Raw genomic sequence first — 23,005 nt, 5'->3', positions numbered from 1 at the left:
TTCCAATTATCCAGTTTGAGAAGTATTTTTACCAACTTTAACCCAGTAAAGACCTTGTTTCAAAGCTCGTTTTTTGTCTTTTTTTAAAGGTTTGCTGTTGTAAAGTTAGCGTAACAGGTGGAAAAACTGTTAAATATGGTTTGAACAACTCTTTAGGATGTTTTGATGACGTTTTGGAGTAGTTTTAAAGGAAGCAAACTCAAATACTGCTACTGGAACTGAAAACAGATCTTCCTTTGTAGAGACACCATCGAGAGATCACGATACACCCTGTGCATCAACTACATCAACAGAAAAGAAAGAAAAATAACATATATATTATCATCTGACCCATTTCCTTGACCTACTTTGCTGACAACAGCTTGGCGTGTCCCTCCCGGGCTACCGTAGGTGTGAAAGCCGCAATAACAACCTCGGCGGATTCGGCCGACTCGCGGTTAATTAGAAGTGGCAGGATTGAGCCGTCTCGCTCCATATTTCTGTGGGATTTGCTCAAACAAGGTCAGGTGGCAAAATATTAGGGCAGAGTACGGTAATTGGGTAATTCATCACGTTAGACTTTTTTTTCCACTTTTCGCAGGCTTCGTTTGAACAAATCTCGGAGATTCTTTGCGTTTATGTGTCCGCGGCCTCGTTACGGCAGATCCAAGGCTGCAGCGTTACCGGCTCGGTGGTGGCTCAGTGGCTCGGTGTGCGTGGAAGAGCGTGTGGGTTGAGTTTGTGAGGGAAGCCTTGATGTCGAATGAGAATTAGCCGACACAAGGCCGTTCCATTCAGCGCCGAGCCGTTTAAGTCCGGGGACGTCGCGAGCATCACTCACCGTTCTGCAGGTCCCGTGGTCCCGCGTGCCCCGGGGCGAGCGGCGGATTCACGTCATTCCACTTGGAACGGGTCAATTCTGACACGTTTTCAGCATCTTAGGTGAAAATGAGAGCGCTTTGATCTCCGCGGACGTGTGGAATTTAAAATAGTGGTAGAATCTGGCAGATTTTCATCAATAATGCACTTAATTTGCACTTTATTATTCCCAATCATTAATACCTTCACTTCACCACAATTTATGGGTCGATAATGTATTTTAAAAGTCTCAATGTGCAACAGAAATAAGTGTTTGGCTATTTGCCTCGTTGACTACTAATATAATCATTATTTGCAGGCCTAAAACAAACAAAAATGGCTTTCAAAATGAATTCACTGAACTTGAACAATACAGACCTTTTAATCTTTGCTTTTCATCCATGTGATTAATATAATTTTACTTCAAAACGGGTAAATTCTGACACGTTTTCAGCATTGTAGGTGAAAATGAGAGCGCTTTGATCTCCGCGGACGTGTCGAGTTTAAAATAGTGGTAAAATCTGGCATTTTGTGAAAATGTCAAAAAAGGATAAGTAATTTCAGATTATCATCAATAATGCACTTTATTTGTAATTTTCCCAATCACTTCACCACAATTTATGGGTCAATAATGTATTTTAAAAGTCTCAATGTGCAACAGAAATAAGTGTTTGGCTGAAACAAAAAGCTGACTATTTAACTACTAATATAATCATTAGTTGCAGCCCTAAAACGAACAAAAATGGCTTTAAAAATTAATTTACTGAACTTGAACAATACAGATCTTTTAATTGTTGCTTTTTACCCACGTGAACCTTCACATTTCTTGTCTCAACTGCTCCAAACCACACGCCTCAGAGGACTAACGAGCGGTGGATTCATATCATTTCATATTCAAAACAGGTCCATTCTGAGGCGTTTTCAGCATCGTACGTGAACACGAGAGCGCTTTGATCTCCGCGGACGTGTCGAGTTTAAAATAGTGGTCGAATCTGGCGTGAAACGGCTGTAGCGCTTGACGATCCGCACGTTTTTTCTGCCTTTCTGTGGTGGAGGCAGGAGAATGTTTTACGGCCGATATAGAGATATAAATATTTAATTGAGTACGATTCAAGCCGATAACTGCCGTGTCTGGCGTTCTCCACGGATAAACACAACAGGTGGCATTTATGTGACATTCAAGAACCGAGCTTGTTGACTCTGTTTATAGCTATACGTTCACACGGAACAAACTTTTCTGTCGGTAAAATCAACAGTTAAAAGAAAGACGAGCAATGATTTGACCGCAAATATATGATTTTTGTCAGGATTTAGTGACAGGACGAATGGGGCAAGTTTGTGGAGCCAACACTTCGTACATAATGATAAAGTTCGACATGAATGTGATTGCGACGCTATAGAAAATAGTTCCGTTAATGCACGGGGAACATGTCGGTGAAACGTTTGTGACGCAGCAAACCGTCCACGCTCAGGTTCTCCGCTGCCGTCCGTACAGTATAATCCGATCTTTAGTCTACAAAGTTATGGTTATTGTCCGGCACTCAACACGGAGTAGTGAGGCTGAAATGTGAGGCGGTTTCATCAGCGGTAACGTTCCACTCTCCGCCCAGGATTGTGACGTCAAAGTCGTGCACAGTTTTTAAGCCCATAAATCATCAGTGTCGAACTGCGAGCTTATATCGTAAGTTGTTTTTGTTTTTTTGTGTGTTTTCTAATTGAAACATCTGGAGTATAAGTCGCCCCAGCCAAAAAATGCATAATGAAGAAAAAAAAAAAACATATATAAGTCGCACTGGAGTATAAGTCGCATTTTTTGGGGGAAATGTATTTGATAAAATCCAAGACCAAGAACAGACATTTCATCTGTAAATGCAGTTTAAAATAATAACAGATGAGAGAACATGGTGAATAGGTGTACGTATGCTAACGCTAACACCTTCAGCTACATGACGTATGCTAATGCTAACACCTTCAGCTAAATGACGTATGCTAACGCTAACACCTTCAGCTACATGACGTATGCTAACGCTAACACCTTCAGCTACATGACGTATGGTAACGCTAACACCTTCAGCTACATGACGTATGCTAATGCTAACACCTTCAGCTACATGAGGCACAGACAGAACTGTGGTAAGTGTCTGGTATGTTAACGTAACATATGAACAGTTATTCAGATAACTATAGCATAAAGAACATGCTAACAAGTTTACCAAAGCATCAGTTTTACCCCAAATCACTAAATCCATTGAATTCTTCTTCCTCTGTGTCACTTCTAAACAACTCCACAAACTCCAGAGGAAGAGGAAGTGCAGATTCTTCTTCTGCGTCGCTTAGAGCCTAGAGCGCCCTTTTGTGGTTGTCATGTGAAAATTACAAATAATATCACATATAAGTCGCTCTGGAGTATAAGCCACACCCTTTTATCGTCTAAAACATGAAGTGTCAAAGCAAAGCATGTGTAAAGGCCAATAACGACAGACGTAATGTACAGTGTGTGTGCTTTAGTTTGATCTACAGAGGGACGTGAGGAAGAGTAAAGTTTTTCTGTAAACTGCCAGCTCTCCTAAAACTCCCCAGCCACTAAATAACTAAATAACGCTCAGCAATTTTCTTGTAAACCATCGTAGCGACTCCTTTTTGCCACAGTGGCCTTTATATTTCGCACAACACAGGGGACATAAAATACCTGCAAAATGGCTGCGCTGGACATTTACCTTTCACTGTCTGCTGCTTCAATACGCCATAAAAAGAGAGTCCCTTTTCTCTTAAGAGTGAAAATACATTCAGACGAGGCCAGACTCAAAGTGGTTACAAAAGTGCTGCAAAAGGAGGACTAGAGCTAAACGAAAGCTTGCTATTTCAACCATGGGAACTTTTGATAGATTTTTTTTTCCAGAACAACGCCCTCAGTTATGAATACATTATTGATTATGTAATGGGGTGATGTTACGGAGATTATTGCAGTGTCTGGAACTCTATATTTCTATGTTTATTCTTCTCTATTTTCATTTTACTATTGTCTATTTCTCTGTTTGAAAATAGCTGGATATATTGAGGTATTTTGAATCATAAATAACTGTAAATATGACGTTTGAAAGTTTGAAAAAGTAAAAGAATAGCCATGAATAGCGCTGCAAAGACGAATCAACCAATCGTGACAATAATAAATATTACAAAAAAAGATCATCGTAATTGTTACAGTTTTTATACCAAAGGCCGAGGCATTTTTATGTGAAAATGTCAGAAAATAATACATAATTTCAGATTGTCATTAATAATGCGCTTTATTTGTAATATTCCCAATCATTAGCCTTCACTCACCACCTTTATCGGGTCAATTATGTATTAAAAGTCTCAATGTGCAACAGAAATAAGTGTTTGGCTGGTCAAAAAACAAACAGCTCTGACTTGTTAACTACTAATACAGCCCTGAAAGTAATAAAAATGGCTTCCAATATGAATTTACTGAACTTGAACAACACAGACGTTTTAATCTTTTCTTTTTACCCACGTGATGGGTATTATGGACATTTAGAGCGTATGACTTCCACGACCCTAAACCCGTGATCCGAATCAGCTCGAGTCTGTTTGCATGTTGCAACCAGAGAAACCCCGCCCAAACCCACTGTCTACACGCCCACGCTTCGTTACATGTGGATGTAACGAAGCGTGGGCATAACGAAGCGTGGAAGTAACAAAGCGTGGATGTAACGAAGCGTGGGCTTCGTTACATCCACGCTTTGTTACTTCCACGCTTCGTTACATCCACGCTTTGTTACTTCCACGCTTCGTTATGCCCACGCTTCGTTACGCCCACGCTTCGTAACGCCCACGCTTTGTTACTTCCACGCTTTGTTACTTCCACGCTTTGTTACTTCCACGCTTCGTAACGCCCACGCTTCGTTACGCCCACGCTTCGTTACGCCCACGCTTCGTTACGCCCACGCTACGTTACGCCCACGCTTCGCTACGCCCACGCTTCGTTACGCCCACGCTTCGTTACGCCCACGCTTCGTTACGCCCACGCTTCGTAACGCCCACGCTTCGTTACGCCCACGCTTCGTAACGCCCACGCTTCGTTACGCCCACGCTTCACTACGCCCACGCTTCGTTACGCCCACGCTTCGTAACGCCCACGCTTCGTTACGCCCACGCTTCGTTACGCCCACGCTTCGTTACGCCCACGCTTCGTTACGCCCACGCTTCGTTACGCCCACGCTTCGTTACGCCCACGCTTCGTTACGCCCACGCTTCGTTACGCCCACGCTTCGTTACGCCCACGCCTCGTTACGCCCACGCTACGTTACGCCCACGCTTCGCTACGCCCACGCTTCGTTACGCCCACGCTTCGTTACGCCCACGCTTCGTAACGCCCACGCTTCGTAACGCCCACGCTTCGTTACGCCCACGCTTCGTAACGCCCACGCTTCGTTACGCCCACGCTTCACTACGCCCACGCTTCGTTACGCCCACGCTTCGTTACGCCCACGCTTCGTTACGCCCACGCTTCGTTACGCCCACGCTTCGTTACGCCCACGCTTCGTTACGCCCACGCTTCGTTACGCCCACGCTTCGTAACGCCCACGCTTCGTAACGCCCACGCTTCGTTACGCCCACGCTTCGTAACGCCCACGCTTCGTTACGCCCACGCTTCGTTACGCCCACGCTTCGTAACGCCCACGCTTCGTTACGCCCACGCTTCGTTACGCCCACGCTTCGTTACGCCCACGCTTCGTTACGCCCACGCTTCGTTACGCCCACGCTTCGTTACGCCCACGCTTCGTAACGCCCACGCTTCGTTACGCCCACGCTTCGTAACGCCCACGCTTCGTTACGCCCACGCTTCGTTACGCCCACGCTTCGTTACGCCCACGCTTCGTTACGCCCACGCTACGTTACGCCCACGCTTCGCTACGCCCACGCTTCGTTACGCCCACGCTTCGTTACGCCCACGCTACGTTACGCCCACGCTTTGTTACGCCCACGCTTCGTTACGCCCACGCTTCGTAACGCCCACGCTTCGTTACGCCCACGCTTCGCTACGCCCACGCTTCGTTACGCCCACGCTTCGTTACGCCCACGCTTCGTTACGCCCACGCTTCGTTACGCCCACGCTTCCTTACGCCCACGCTTCCTTACGCCCACGCTTCGTTACACCCACGCTTCGTTACGCCCACGCTTCCTTACGCCCACGCTTCGTTACACCCACGCTTCGTTACGCCCACGCTTCCTTACGCCCACGCTTCGTTACACCCACGCTTCGTTACGCCCACGCTTCCTTACGCCCACGCTTCGTTACACCCACGCTTCGTTACGCCCACGCTTCGTTACACCCACGCTTCGTTACGCCAGTCTCCGCGCCCTCTTCGACAACTTGCACCGTCCTGCAGCGGTTACGTAATGGTAGTGAGATGACCAGACGAGCGCCCACGGAAGCGAGTTTAAATGGTATTAAGAGACACTTATGGAGCGAGAGATCAAAGCGTCCGGGTCAGAGAGCTTTGAATGTATTAATCCGTTTAGCAACAGCAGCATATGGCGCAGTAAATGGGCCCCGACTGTTCTTTATATAGCACCGGGGTCCAGATGGAGAGCTGCCATCTCCGCCGCGTATCCAAGTACAGTCGCTAAAGCAGTCAAAGAGCTAGCTCTGTGACAACGGCGGCGGAGATTTGGCGTTAGCATCTGCTAAATGTCCCACTGTTTTGCAACTTACATATTATAATTATAGAGCACTGATTTAGGCCTTTTGTTGTTGTTAATCTTCTGTTCCCACGCGCAAGATGGAGCAACGCCGGAGCAACTTCACAGAAACCACTGCGACGGATGGAAGTAAAGGTGCAACGTGTAACTTTTCTAGTCTCCGAGGTTATGTTTTTGCTTCACTTTGTTCCACAGTAATATGAACTTGTCTATTGTGTGTGTATTCATAAAAAAAAAAAAGGATTGCTCAAAAATACCTTAAAAACAAAAATTATCATTGTGTGAGCGGTCGCCTCTCCACAGACCTGACTTGTAGCTTGGCCCATGAATGTAGTCAAGTGTGGTGGATCGACTAGAAAAGTTACAGCTTTAATATTATATGTGTATGTCATCTTTTATACTTTACTACTTTACAAGATAAGCATAAAGTCCAAGTTTGTACCTGATTTTCATTTTGCGTGTGGGTCTCTTTTGCTCCGTTTAAAAGTGAACTAACTTGTTTGAACTAACTTGTGCTCTGTTGGAGGGTTTGACACCCACCTGTCTCTAAGGAGATGTTATTGCTTCGCCCTGAATGTTCCACAGTATGTGCAGTATTAAAAATATCTGTCTCGATGACGGTCAGAATTACAGAACACTGGACGGTCCAGTGTTCCAACATCGAGGGTGGAATCTGGACTCAAGCACAAGGTCTTTCACTTGGTTTAATGAAGATTTGATTTGTCTTTTCAGGATGTATCAAGGTAAAACATCTGAAGGAAAGTAAGACAGACAAAAAGTATAAGTCGCTCCGGAGTATAAGTCTCACAAGTCAAAAAATGCATAATAGAGAAGAAAAAACATATATAAGTCGCATTTTGGGGGAAAAGTATTTGATCAAATCCAAGACCAAGAACAGACGTTTCATCTTGAAATACAATTTAAAATAATAACAGATGAGAGAACATGGTGAATAGGTGTACGTATGCTAACGCTAACACCTTCAGCTACATGACGTATGCTAACGCTAACACCTTCAGCTACATGAGGCACAGACAGAACTGTGGTAAGTGTCTGGTATGTTAACGTAACATATGAACAGTTATTCAGATAACTATAGCATAAAGAACATGCTAACACGTTTAGCAAAGCATCAGTTTTACCCCAAATCACTAAATCCATTGAATTCTTCTTCCTCTGTGTCACTTCTAAACAACTCCACAAACTCCAGAGGAAGAGGAAGTGCAGATTCTTCTTATGCGTTGCTTAGAGCCTAGAGCGCCCTCTTGTGGTTGTCAGTGTGAAAATAATGATAATATCACATATAAGTCGCTCTGGAGTATAATTCGCCGGCCAAACTATGAAAAAAGTGTGATTTATAGTCTGGAAAATACGTTACTATGTACATTTTAAAATCAGACCAGGAGTGTTTGAATCCACCCGCCATGACAACAGAAGCCCATATATTCCGGCGCGGTCATCACACGCAGCTCACCAGAGACTCTCTTCATATCTGGCCCAGTTTCTCCCGCTCATTACGACATTAGCCTGTAGCGACATCGATAGTTGTTCTGAGCAGAGAAATCCCGCATGACCCAGCGTTCCCCACACAAAGCCCACAGCGCGGGCGAGCTAGCGATCATACCGACCACTTCCCCCGTCGTAAAAACCGCGCGTGTCGTTTTGGAAAGCCAGTCTTGTTTTTACTGCCTATAAAACGTTTGCTCTCTTTATTAAACCATCCTTCTCTCCGCCGGTGGGGACTTTGTGCCGTTACGCCCTTTCTGCTGCTTCAACATCCCTCACTGCGCATGAAGAACACTACTTAAAGTCTTGTTTGTTGCCATAGTGCATAAGGGTTCAACTTGTTGTCAGCGCTTTGCATCACAGCGATCCGTTTCCAGCAACAGAAGCAGAAAACACATTATTATACACATATTTTACACTTAGAGACCTTTGTATTTCATAAACCTATTGCATTTATTCAATTACATATGTTTAAATTGCTAAAAAAACATATATTCTTTCGGTGACCAGGCTCGCCGCTCCACAGATCTGACCTGAAACGATGCTTGTGGAGCTAAATAAACTGAATGCCAGTTACGTTTGAACATTCCAGTCAATGAAATCCCAATGAAGACGTGAAGTTGTGGCGCAATTATAAGTTATATTTGCTGTATTGTTTAACTGAACTGTCCAGGACGGATGTGTTGCTAGGCAGAGTGTTTATTACGCGGTTGCTACGTGGTCAAGTGAGTGGCAGCTGTCAAAACACGTCTGGTGTTCATGGTTTATGAATGTTTGGAGGTTAAGGGTTCACACATGACTGCAGAACGTTCTCTGGGCCTCGCTCACACCATGGATCTGTGCACACCGTCACAAACAAGCACAGCACCCGCCCAATGATGTCTTCAAGTAGCACTGAAGCGCCCTGTACTAGTACTAGTACTACTACTACTACTACTACTACTACTACTACTACTACTACTACTACTACTACTACTACTACTACTACTACTGTAATACAACAAAAGTCCTCTCTGCGACACACTCTCCTCCGGATTTGGATGAAACATGAGCGTAGAGCAACATTAACACACGTGACCTTTGTGTGTGAGAGCAGCCAAAGTTTAATCTGTGCAGCGCTCGGACACGATCATTTGCGCTTTAAGGACGCTCTGTGATTGGCCCGGTTCAGTTGGGCGGGTGTAAGAAAGTGCACCCTGTTGAAAAAGGATCTGACCCGACGTACCAGCCTTTGAAATGCAGTTTTGTTAAGAGTCAGTTAAGTAATGAAGGGGAAACTAAATATATTAACCATTACTATATCATACAACTGACTATATTCATTTTACGAGACTGTATTCAAAGTATAACCAACTATATTCATTTTAGACTGTATTAAACTAGGGTTAAACTCCTTATAAGCAAAACACACCAGAGAGACTGCAGACTCCAAGGACACGGACATGCGAAAAAGCCCATGGAAGAATACTGGGAGAAGGCGTCATATTCCGAGGATGGTTCTCTCCGGCCAGGTGTCCTTCCTTATCAGAGAACGTCTCAAAAGGAGCAGTGAGTGTCTCAAATGCAATGGAGTATGTGTTTTGCGTAAAAGGAGTTTAATACAGTCTAAAATAAATAGTTGGTTATACTTTTAATACAGTCTCGTAAAATGAATATAGTTGGTTATAATGGTTAATATATTTAGTTTCCCCTTCAGTATATATAGTAGTACATGAAAGAGTATACATAAAGTATTTTGATAGAAAAAGGCAAAGTCATGGATCAACTAAAGCATTAGGAATCCAGGCATTATCATTAATTAAATAACACTGCTCTGACAGAACCAAAAACATGACTGTTGCTTTTCTCATAAACCACCTCCAGAATGCCACTGCATCCTTCATGATGTGACCCACACGAGGTCCTGAGGGGACGTGATGTGGCAGGAAGTGGGACCTTATAATAATAATGAATAATTGATAATAATGGGGGGGGAGTTACATGATATTCTCATTTCAATGCAAATGGTCAAATACAGTGCATTGGCTGCTACACATCACAATAGCATCATGTCAGGTTTATTTACTCCACATTCAGGTTCTAGTCAAATGTATCGTCATAATTAGTTCCACAGATGTATCTAACAAACAGATCAACACTGTAAGTATTTGTTCATTCCGAGGAGAACAACCTCATCCAAGCGGCTCAAACTGAAGTCTGCATCAAAACCGTTCCCGTGCCAACCGGTGACCATCCCTTTGAATGGGCGCGGCTGGCTCCTTTACAACTGCCAGTGTCACATCTTCAATACGCAGCAATTTCACTTTGGCTAACACGTGAAAACCCGCGGCGCTCGGCGCGGCGTGCGGTGCGCAGCGCGCTCGGCGCAGATTCACTGCACTCTGAGCAACAGGAGACGGAGTAAACAACAGCTGGCAACACGACCGCTTCTGATGCGACGCTATTGTTTTTGATCCAGTGCAACGGACTTGGTCTGCAGACGAGGGCAGCGCGGAGGCAACCGCTAACAGATGCTACGCAGAAGGCAGTGTTAATGAAAAAGATATGTTTAGCAATAGATATGTTTAGCAATAGAAACGTTTAGCAATAGAAATGTTTAGCAGTAGATATGTTTAGCAATAGAAATGTTTAGCAAAATATATGTTTAGCAATAGAAATGTTTGGCAATAGAAATGTTTAGCAGTAGATATGTTTAGCAATAGAAATGTTTAGCAAAATATATGTTTAGCAATAGAAATGTTTGGCAATAGATATGTTTAGCAATAGAAATGTTTAGCAATAGAAATGTTTGGCAATAGAAATGTTTAGCAATAGATATGTTTAGCAATATAAATGTTTGGCAATAGAAATGTTTGGCAATAGAAATGTTTGGCAATAGAAATGTTTAGCAAAATATATGTTTAGCAATAGAAATGTTTGGCAATAGATATGTTTAGCAATAGAAATGTTTAGCAATAGAAATGTTTGGCAATAGAAATGTTTAGCAATAGATATGTTTAGCAATAGAAATGTTTGGCAATAGAAATGTTTAGCAATAGATATGTTTAGCAATAGAAATGTTTAGCAATAGAAATGTTTAGCAATAGAAATGTTTGGCAATAGAAATGTTTAGCAATATATATGTTTAGCAATAGAAATGTTTAGCAATAGAAATGTTTGGCAATAGAAATGTTTAGCAATAGATATGTTTAGCAATAGAAATGTTTAGCAATAGAGCCGATCGTGCACATATAGATACATGAGGGTTTCCACATGAGGAGGATTGTAATGGAAACAGCATCTGGAGTTAAATGTGTCACATGAAGAGAAAAAACCAAACACTCAGTGATTGGGATGTAACAAAAGATTGTGATATTGTACCACAAGTCTCTCAATATTATGGGCTGTCACAATGATCCAATGATGAGAATCTTTGAGAGAGAGCACATGCGCATTTAAAAAACAGTCAATTGAGTTCTCAAATTGGCAAAAAATCCTCTATTATTCCTTTAAATGCTTGGAGCAAAGTGCAGGCTCTTGTTTTTTTTTCTAATTATGACTCGGTTTGCAGGGATCGTCCCAGTGTTAAATATTTACCACGCTGTGACATCATTTTGTGATTTTTTTTTTTTAAATAAAGGGACAATTTACCCTCAACAGACACAATTCTCTGTTTAAACAATATTTTAACAATACAATGTGTCAGATGATAACTATTGTGTGCTGTATATGGATTGTGGACTTTGTTAGCATCATGGTTGCTAGGTAACAGTTGTGGAATTACATGATGCACATCTACTGCTCCAACCAGGAAGTACAATTATAAACATCAACAGTTATGAAGTCCTAAGATGATTCACACAAAATGCTTTTCAAGACATTTTAGTTGTAAAAAGTAAAACTTGCACAATTTTGTTACAATATTACAACAAATATTCTACCATGAAAAACAAACGATGATAACGTCGTACCACACGATTTGAATACGGTTATAGCTCCACTTGGACACGATATAAAACTTATGATTGTTGTGCCGTTTGGTTCATCTAAAAGTGATTTCATGTGACTCTTTGTTCAGTGACGACGTTATAAACATTGTATGAAACAGAACCAGTCACAAATGACAAATCTGGCTTAAAAAATTGCACTGAACGCTGCATAAACATCCCATTTTACAGCGTGTAATATAAGCAGTAATAAATGTGTGTGACTCACCAACAAACGTCGATAAATCCACTAACGCCATTTACTTTTGGACCAGAATCAAAAGAAAAGACTGTTTAGAGCTTCAGGGATTTCCAGCAAATGTGATAATACGACTTACTTCACACGAAAACAACGTGAACAAAGTGTATTTGAAGGATTATCTACCACGCCGCAAAGCACGTTAACTTCTAGTGTCCAGCTTCAGCACAGACACAGCTGAGAACGGTAAGATTTGCAACCGACGCCTACGAAAAACATTTCCGAAGTCAAAAACGTGACTCCAGACGTGACTCCAGCCGCTCCGAGACGGTTCCTTCCCCCACAGCGCCTCACCTTCTTGAGGATGATGATGCCCTCCTGGTTGTGCTCGTTGGTGGCGATGTCAAACATGGCCCCTCCGTCTCCCGGGACGATGGTGTACTCCACCTCGGCGTTCCTCCCGATGTCCAGGTCGTGGGCTTTGATCCGGCCCACCGCCGAGCCCACCGTGGAGGACTCTGGGACGCGGAGGTGGAAGAAACCTGCGAACAAAACACACGAGGGAACTGGTTAATTATGTATTAAAACACATCGCTCTGTTTGTGGATGGACCAGGTTTGAGGCATAAACTACCGTATTTTCCTGAGTATAAGTCGCACCAGCCAAGAAATGCATAATAGAGAAGAAAAAAACATATATAAGTCGCACTGGAGTATAAGTCGCATTTTTGGGGGAAATTTATTTCAACACATTTAATCGTGAAATGCAATTTAAACTAACAACAGATGAGAGAACATGGTGAATAGGTGTACGTATGCTAACGCTAACACCTTCAGCTACATGACGTATGCTAACGCTAACACCTTCAGCTACATGAGGCACAGACAGAACTGTGGTAAGTGTCTGGTATGTTAACGTAACATGTGAACAGTTATTCAGATAACTATAGCATAAAGAACATGCTAACAAGTTTACCAAAGCATCAGTTTTACCCCAAATCACTAAATCCATTGAATTCTTCTTCCTCTGTGTCACTTCTAAACAACTCCACAAACTCCAGAGGTATAGAGGAAGTGCAGATTCTTCTTCTGTGTCGCTTAGAGCCTAGAGCGCCCTCTTGCTGCTGTCAGTGTGAAAATAACAAATAATATCACATATAAGTCTCTCTGGAGTATAAGTCGGACAAAACTATGAAAAAAGGTGCAATTTATAGTTCGGAAAATACAGTAATTATGTATTACTTTAAGACTGAATGGGGTAAACCACATTGCTCTGGTTGTGGTTATTTGGATGAACCAGGATTGAGGCAGAAACTAACTCCAAAATGACAGAACTAAAGGACAAAGCTGCTTTTGTCTAGTTCCTGAGGCATGAAAATACAAACACACCAAACCAAGGGGGGGAATCAAACCCAAGACCTTCTGCTCGTGAGGAAATGGAGTTTACCGCTTTGCCACCGTCTCAACATTGCTATTATTCTTATCGCCGGACATCACATGGACATAACGTATCTCGCTTTTGCCGAGGGCCCGGAGCTGATTTGCTCGACACGGCTCGGCGACTGAAGTCCGTCTACACGCGTGACGTAGCTCAGTGCGGCGTTTGGACATCAAGGAGGCTGCGGCGCTCGTAATGGGAGGGTTTTTTCAGACGTAAAGATCAACAAACGCAGAAGGACGCTTTGATAGGCCCCAAAGAGGGATCAGAGCACCGCCACGTGAGAGGGACTCTGCAGGTGAAACGGCAAACACTTATTATCATGTTTGAACTGCACGGAAGAGGCTGGACGTGTTTATTCAACTGTGATTTTAATACATCGATTGATGTGAGTTTGTTTGTTTGTTTGTCAAGGACGTTCCACAATCACATATTGCATGGTCTTGGTTTCCTGGTATGGTCTTGGTTTCCTGGTTTGGTCTTGGTTTCCTGGTTTGGTCTTGGTTTCCTGGTTTGGTCTTGGTTTTCTTGGTCTCCCAAACCAGGAAATCAAGACCAAACCAAGACCAAGACCAAGACCAAAACAGGAAACCAAGACCAAACCAGGAAACCAAGACCACAACAGGAAACCAAGACCAAACCAGGAAACCGAGACCAAACCAGGAAACCAAGACCAAACCAGGAAACCAAGACCAAACCAGGAAACCGAGACCAAACCAGGAAACCAAGACCAAACCAGGAAACCAAGACCAAACCAGGAAACCAAGACCAAACCAGGAAACCGAGACCAAACCAGGAAACCAAGACCAAACCAAGACCAAACCAAGAAACCAAGACCACACCAGGAAACCAAGACCAAACCAGGAAACCAAGATCAAACCAGGAAACCGAGACCAAACCAGGAGACCAAGACCAAACCAGGAAACCAAGACCAAACCAGGAAACCAAGACCAAACCAGGAAACCAAGACCAAACCAGGAAACCAAGACCAAACCAGGAAACTGAGACCAAACCAGGAAACCAAGACCAAACCAAGACCAAACCAGGAAACCAAGACCACACCAGGAAACCAAGACCAAACCAGGAAACCAAGATCAAACCAGGAAACCGAGACCAAACCAGGAAACCAAGACCAAACCAGGAAACCAAGACCACACCAGGAAACCAAGACCAAACCAGGAAACCAAGACCAAACCAGGACAAGAATAATAAAAAGAATAAACTGACAGAGTTTGCCTGAAGCGTGCTGTTTGAGTCTTTCTAAAGCCGGTGAGTCAGTTTGGCTGGACAGATCTTGAACAATGGGCTGTCAATCACAAAGCTGACCTTTAACCCCGATGTCCGCCGGAGTGGACCAGAACTATTTCACTCAGTGCAGAAAACTTTACTCTGAAAAGTAGATCGAAAACAAAAGTGTGAATCAAACTAAAAGAGAAGAGAATGTGCAGCATTCACTTTGGCTTTTCTCCAGACAAAGTGCAACGCTCTTTTCTCACTGCCAAACATTTAGACACACACTTTACACACACATTTAGACACACACTTTACACACACATTTAGACACACACTTTACACACACATTTAGACACACACTTTACACACACATTTAGACACACACTTTACACACACATTTAGACACACACTTTACACACACATTTAGACACACACTTTACACACACATTTAGACACACACTTTACACACACATTTAGACACACACTTTACACACACATTTAGACACACACTTTACACACACATTTAGACACACACATTTAGACACACACTTTACACACACATTTAGACACACACTTTACACACACATTTAGACACACACTTTACACACACATTTAGACACACACATTTAGACACACACTTTACACACACATTTAGACACACACTTTACACACACATTTAGACACACACTTTACACACACATTTAAACACACACTTTACACACACATTTAGACACACACTTTACACACACATTTAGACACACACTTTACACACACATTTAGACACACACTTTACACACACATTTAGACACACACATTTAGACACACACTTTACACACATTTAGACACACACTTTACACACACATTTAGACAAACACTTAACACACACTTTACTCACACTTAACACACACTTTACTCACACTTAACACACACTTTTCTCACACTTAACACACACTTTACTCACACTTAACACACACTTTACTCACACTTAACACACACTTTACTCACACTTAACACACACATTTAGACACACACTTAACACACACTTTACTCACACTTAACACACACTTTACTCACACTTAACACACACTTTACTCACACTTAACACACACTTTACTCACACTTAACACACACTTTTCTCACACTTAACACACACTTTTCTCACACTTAACACACACTTTTCTCACACTTAACACACACTTTTCTCACACTTAACACACACTTTACTCACACTTAACACACACTTTACTCACACTTAACACACACTTTACTCACACTTAACACACACTTTACTCACACTTAACACACACTTTACTCACACTTAACACACACTTTTCTCACACTTTACTCACACTTAACACACACTTTACTCACACTTAACACACACTTTTCTCACACTTAACACACACTTTTCTCACACTTAACACACACTTTTCTCACACTTAACACACACTTTACTCACACTTAACACACACTTTACTCACACTTAACACACACTTTACTCACACTTAACACACACATTTAGACACACACTTAACACACACTTTACTCACATTTACTCACACTTAACACACACTTTACTCACACTTAACACACACTTTTCTCACACTTAACACACACTTTTCTCACACTTAACACACACTTTTCTCACACTTAACACACACTTTACTCACACTTAACACACACTTTACTCACACTTAACACACACTTTACTCACACTTAACACACACTTTACTCACACTTAACACACACTTTACTCACACTTAACACACACTTTACTCACACTTAACACACACTTTACTCACACTTAACACACACTTTACTCACACTTAACACACACTTTACTCACACTTAACACACACTTTTCTCACACTTAACAGACACTTTACTCACACTTAACACACACTTTACTCACACTTAACACACACTTTACTCACACTTAACACACACTTTTCTCACACTTAACACACACTTTTCTCACACTTAACACACACTTTTCTCACACTTAACACACACTTTTCTCACACTTAACACACTTTTCTCACACTTAACACACACTTTTCTCACACATCTCTGAGTGTTGACTAAAGGGAATAGTAATAGTAGTTAGTGTTATTTTCACTTCTGGTATGAAAGTGAAATAGATTAATTATTGTCAATATAAAAATGATGTGGATTTTCTGTTCAATAATTCAAATTGACGGGAATAATTAGCTTAAAAAACACAAACACTTTTACAACTGTTACGACACAATGAACAAAATAACCTCAGGACTCAATTTAAAAAACAATGGATAAAATGGGACAATTATTCAGAATGTAATATGCTCTAATTCATCTTTTTCTGATGCTACTCACTTATTTTCAACTTTTTGGTGTTTCTTCTTTTGTGTGTGTGTGTTTTTTCCTTTCTGTTTTTAATTTTGTTTTTTTAAATCCATGTTCTAATTTTTTGGTTCAGTTAGTTCACTTCTGGATTTAAAAAAAAAGTAAAGAAAGATTTGGTATGAAAGTAAAAATAGATAAATTACTGTCAATATCAAAATGATGTAGATTTTCAGTTCAATAATTCAAATTATCCCATAATTACGGGAATAATTTGCTTAAAAACTAGGACACGACCACAAACACTTTTACAACTGTTATGACAGAAGGGACAAAAAAAACTCAACTTAAATAAAAAAATATTTATTTATTTTTCTCATGCCACTCCCTTATTTTCAACTTTTTTCTGTTTTTTGTCTGTATTTCATGTATTTAAAAAAAAAAAAAAAAGCCTTTTTGGTTCAGTTAGTTCACTTCTGGATTAAAAAAAAGAAGTAAAGAGTGATTTGGCATAAAAGTAAAACAGATAAATTACTGTCAATATCAAAATGATGTAGATTTTCTGTTCAATAATTCAAGTTTACGGGAATAATTTGCTTAAAAACTAGGGCACGAGCACAAGCGCTTTTACGACCGTTACAGGCTCTTACGTGATTGCACCGCTGCACGTCCCAAAGATGATGAAAACCAGCGGCCCACACACGAGTCGAGCGGCCCACACACGAGTCGAGCGGCCCACTGCAGTAAAGAGGAGACTGGGACCACAGGAGTCAAGCGGCCCACTGCAGTAAAGAGGAGACTGGGACCACACGAGTCGAGCGGCCCACTGCAGTAAAGAGGAGACTGGGACCACACGAGTCGAGCGGCCCACTGCAGTAAAGAGGAGACTGGGACCACAGGAGTCAAGCGGCCCACTGCAGTAAAGAGGAGACTGGGACCACACGAGTCGAGCGGCCCACTGCAGTAAAGAGGAGACTGGGACCACACGAGTCAAGCGGCCCACTTCAGTAAAGGGGAGACTGGGATCACAGGAGTCGAGCGGCCCACTGCAGTAAAGGGCAGACTGGGACCATACAAGTCGAGCGGCCCACTGGGACCACACGAGTCGAGCGGCCCACTGCAGTAAAGGGCAGACTGGGACCACACGAGTCGAGCGGCCCACTGGGACCACACAAGTCGAGCGGCCCACTGCAGTAAAGGGCAGACTGAGACCACACGAGTCGAGCGGCCCACTGAACTGAAACATGACAGCGCCTCTTCATTGCACCGGGTCCAAACGTGAAGGTCTTTGGATGTTAAACTGTCAGCGGGACGTTTTCTTTCTCGGTCTTCTCATGTTGGTTTTAAAGGAGCTCTGCGGAGCGAGGATCGGCGCAGACAGCCCGTAATTTAAGCGGGAAAGGTTAGCTGCTGATTTGACAGAAAAATGTCATCTTTTCACGTTTTTCTCTCAAGCTGTTTGGATTAAAAATACCTCTAAAAGCCAATCTAATTTAATAACGTAGCAGCGATGTGCCACGCAATTTTCTGCTATTTTTGGCACTTAATGAGATATTATAATCCATTAAAGGTGCTCTATGTGCTCTTTCCTGGTGGAGGGTTCCCTGTCTGTTGGTCTCCATGGAGATGTTATTGCTAAATCTCTGCCGAATCTCGTCCTGGTTAAATAAAGTTATATAATTTGAGCTGTATAGTAGAAAAAGCTTCAGTTGTAGTCATCTGGACTCAGTTAGAAAAAAATAGACGTTTCGACTCTCATCCAAGAGTCATTGTCAATAAAAGAATTTAGATCGAGAACTCCGATATTTATACTATTCTGTGGTAAGACCCGCCCATTGGGAGGAGCCTTCCTGAAGAGCTTCCTGTAGTGTACAATGGGATCCTGAACCCCTGGAGAGGTAGAGGACCAGTACCAGGACATTTAGATGTTAATCAGGTACTCAGGGTGGGTGAGCCAGGGTCTCACTAAGACAAAGGGGAGACTAATAGCCCATTAAAGGGTTGAATAGGCTCGGTAGATACAAGGGGGGAGTTTCTGTTGAAACAAACAACTCTTTCCTCTTCAGGAAGGCTCCTCCCAATGGGCGGGTCTTACCACAGAATAGTATAAATATCGGAGTTCTCGATCTAAATTCTTTTATTGACAATGACTCTTGGATGAGAGTCGAAACGTCTATTTTTTCTAACTGAGTCCAGATGACTACAACTGAAGCTTTTTCTACTATGGAACAGGCCTGGACGAATGAGGGATTACACCGACAATTTGAGCTGTAGTTTCATCTCATGGCGTTAAACACAGCTGTATCCATGGTAACGCAGTGGATCAGTGGAGAGGAGACTCCGCTGACAATGCATGTTGTTATGACTGTTGTTGTTGTTGTCGTTTTTTTTTAGCATTTAAGCTATTTTAATGGAAAAAATACAAGATAAATAAGTTTAATGCAAAATTGTGGAACATTCAAGGCAGAGAAATAACATCTCCATGGTTACAAGCATGAGATCTTTTTGTAAAGATTCAGGCCACTCAGCTTTTTTTGTGTGTTTTTCAATCCAATTTCATTTATATTCAATTTATTTCTGTAACGCCCAAAATCACAGCAGTTTCCACGAAGAGACAGTGAGAACAGATTAAACCATGTTCATAGGGACTTGGCAATGTCCCGTGTCCTTAGACAAATGTCCCAGCATCCCCTGTCCTTAGACAAATGTCCCAAAGTCCCCTGTCCTGAGACAAATGTCCCAAGCTCCCCTGTCCTTAGACAAATGTCCCAGCATCCCCTGTCCTTAGACAAATGTCCCAAAGTTCCCTGTCCTGAGACAAATGTCCCAAGCTCCCGTGTCCTTAGACAAATGTCCCAATATTCGCTGTGCTTAGACAAATGTCCCAGCATCCCGTGTCGTTAGACAAATGTCCCAACATCCCGTGTCCTTAGACAAATGTCCCAGAATCCTGTGTCCTTAGACAAATGTCCCAAGCTCCCCTGTCCTTAGACAAATGTCCCAAAGTTCCCTGTGTTTAGACAAATGTCACAGCAGCCCCTGTCTTTAGACAAATGTCCCAGCCTCCTGTGTCCTTAGACAAATGTCCCAGCATCCTGTGTCCTTAGACAAATGTCCCAGCATCCTGTGTCCTTAGACAAATGTCCCAAAGTTCCCTGTGCTTAGACAAATGTCCCAGCAGCCCCTGTCCTTAAACAAATGTCCCAGCATCCTGTGTCCTTAGACAAATGTCCCAGCATCCCCTGCCCTTAGACAAATGTCCCAGCATCCTTAGACCCTCCTTCTCTGCCAGGAAAAAAAAAACTACTTAACATCTTTGGGGGAAAGTAGAAATTTTTGACTAAAGGGAATAGTAATAGTAGTTAGTGTTTAGTCAACATTTTTTAACTTTCCCATTTCAATTTTCCGATGGATTTACGTGTTTTTTCCGCCCCGTCTTCGCTCTTGATCCCGGGATTGCGTTTCAGCGGCGCTAAAAAAAGGCGACGGGTGAATTCGGGCGTTATCATTTCAATAAATAATAGGCTCTTTGATGGAATGCATTCACCCCTCCCCCCCTCACCAAATATATTTAACCTTCTCTTCAAGGATACGATAAGGGCGTTTTAAGCGAAATGCTATCGCAACAATGTGAAATAGTGCGTAGAGAGCGCGCGGCGGCAGATGGCGTACAGGCTGTTATTGAGATGAGTGGCTGTTAATGGGAGAGACGCACTCATCTATGGACACTCTGTCACAGCTAATACAAGCCATCAAGGGCCCGGGGCCAAATTATCATCACTTCCTTTGGCAATGTGTTTTCAACGGACCTGATGTTTTAAAAGGTTCGAGATCGATGATTCGCCTTTAATTGAGTCGACTTATCCAGCTCACGGCTTCTTATTAAAGTGTAAAGTTATTGGCGGACGGAGAACGGAGACGCGTGTTATGGATTTGATCTAAGTCGATGAATTAGTCGGGAAGGTTGGAATAAAACTTTAAAAATGTGGGTTTCTCATCGTTTAATACACAAAATGCTACAAAAGTGGTGGAAAAGTTATGTCCTAAACTTTCATGGGATAAGATGATGTTTCTGAAGTTTTGTGACTGATTTTCAGCCTTTATCTGATCATAAAACCTCAGTTAATACGTTTAAAGAAATGTTTTGACACTTTTAACTATTGTTATTGGGTCACAAGTATTCATTTTTGTTGATATCTCCCACAGATTTTGTTCATGTTATGATTAAAGTCGCGCTATGTGTAACTTTTCTGGTCCAGGAGGATATAACACCTGCTTCTCCACTTATCTATCTTACATTTATTAGATTATATGAATATATTATGCGCTTTTACAGCTAAAAAAATTACAGTGCAACACCGATTGATCAGCGCTACAAAGTACACCTTTAGATTAGACACATTTCTAACAAAAAAAGTCCACATAAATCTGCATGTGTTATTTCTATAATCATTTTCGTAGATTTTTTTAAGTTATTAGCGTAACAATAAAGTCAACGCAGCATTGTCTTTTCAAGCAACACAATGAACAGAACATACAATAAAGCATAAGTCAGATTCAAAGTGACATGTGATGATGTACAACATTGTTTCATTTTTTAGAAAGCGTTCACACTAAAACCAGGACTAAACCCAGAGCTAAACCTGGACTAAACCAGGACTAAACCAGGACTAAACCTGGACTAAACCAGGACTAAACCAGGACTAAACCAGGACTAAACCAGGACTAAACCTGGACTAAACCAGGACTAAACCAGGACTAAACCTGGACTAAACCAGGACTAAACCAGGACTAAACCAGGACTAAACCAGGACTAAACCTGGACTAAACCAGGACTAAACCAGGTCTAAACCAGGTCTAAACCAGGACTAAACCAGGACTAAACCTGGACTAAACCAGGACTAAACCAGGTCTAAACCAGGTCTAAACCAGGACTAAACCAGGACTAAACCAGGACTAAACCCAGAACTAAACCTGGACTTGATGAGGACTAAACCCAGAGCTAAACCTGGACTAAACCAGGACTAAACCAGGACTAAACCCAGAGCTAAACCTGGACTAAACCAGGACTAAACCCAGAGCTAAACCTGGACTAAACCGGGACTAAACCAGGACTAAACCCAGAGCTAAACCTGGACTAAACCAGGACTAAACCAGGACTAAACCCAGAGCTAAACCTGGACTGGATCAGGACTAAACAAGGACTAAACCAGGACTAAACCAGGACTAAACCCAGAGCTAAACCTGGACTGGATCAGGACTAAACCAAGACTAAACCAGGACTGGATCAGGACTAAACAAGGACTTGAACGGGACCAGCCCAAGTCCACATTGGGACTAAACAGAACTGGGCTCAATTTAGGGCCAAATAAAGTGTGAGCTCAGCCTTAGTTACAAGTTACAAGTCCCATCTACCAGTAAAACGCCTTTCAAACACCTAAGAGTCTAAAAGTCCTTCAGAAGACTGACAAAGATCAAATAATGCATAACTCATTCTTTTTTATTCTATTCTTTATGAGTACGGTAGCTTTTCCTGGCACTTTTACACCTTTAACCCCTTTATAGATGCAAAAGAAAGAACAAGAGAGAGCGGGTTCGGGCCACGACAGCATTATGGAAATATCCCTTTTGTTCCGTCTTGACCATTCGGCCGTCCAGCTTGAAATTCAGGCCGGACCTCGCGCCTCCTTGAAATACCAGAGGGAACACGTCCTGTTTTCGCTTTCTGCCTCGGAAGACATTTTGCATAATGTCACCGAACGAATACGCTCAGAATATGTCCCGCGCAATATGCTCTTCC

At 42.4% G+C, this 23,005-nt stretch overlaps 1 protein-coding gene across 1 annotated transcript in view; it reads right to left on the bottom strand.

Annotated features, from left to right (window-relative positions):
• LOC140364321 (cadherin-12-like) overlaps positions 1–23,005 on the bottom strand; it is a 297,054-nt gene that overhangs the window by 135,034 nt on the left and 139,015 nt on the right. Inside the window, exon 5 of the mRNA XM_072450418.1 lies at positions 12,568–12,755. Coding sequence (XP_072306519.1) covers positions 12,568–12,755 — 188 coding nt within the window. The remainder of the gene's footprint in view (positions 1–12,567; positions 12,756–23,005) is intronic.

The sequence above is a fragment of the Eucyclogobius newberryi genome, unplaced genomic scaffold, assembly GCF_026437365.1.
Source record: "Eucyclogobius newberryi isolate DKJ021-1_F unplaced genomic scaffold, fEucNew1.0.hap1 SCAF_18, whole genome shotgun sequence".
NCBI classification, from domain to species: Eukaryota; Metazoa; Chordata; class Actinopteri; order Gobiiformes; family Gobiidae; genus Eucyclogobius; species Eucyclogobius newberryi.
This window is presented reverse-complemented; position numbering and strand designations above follow the sequence as displayed.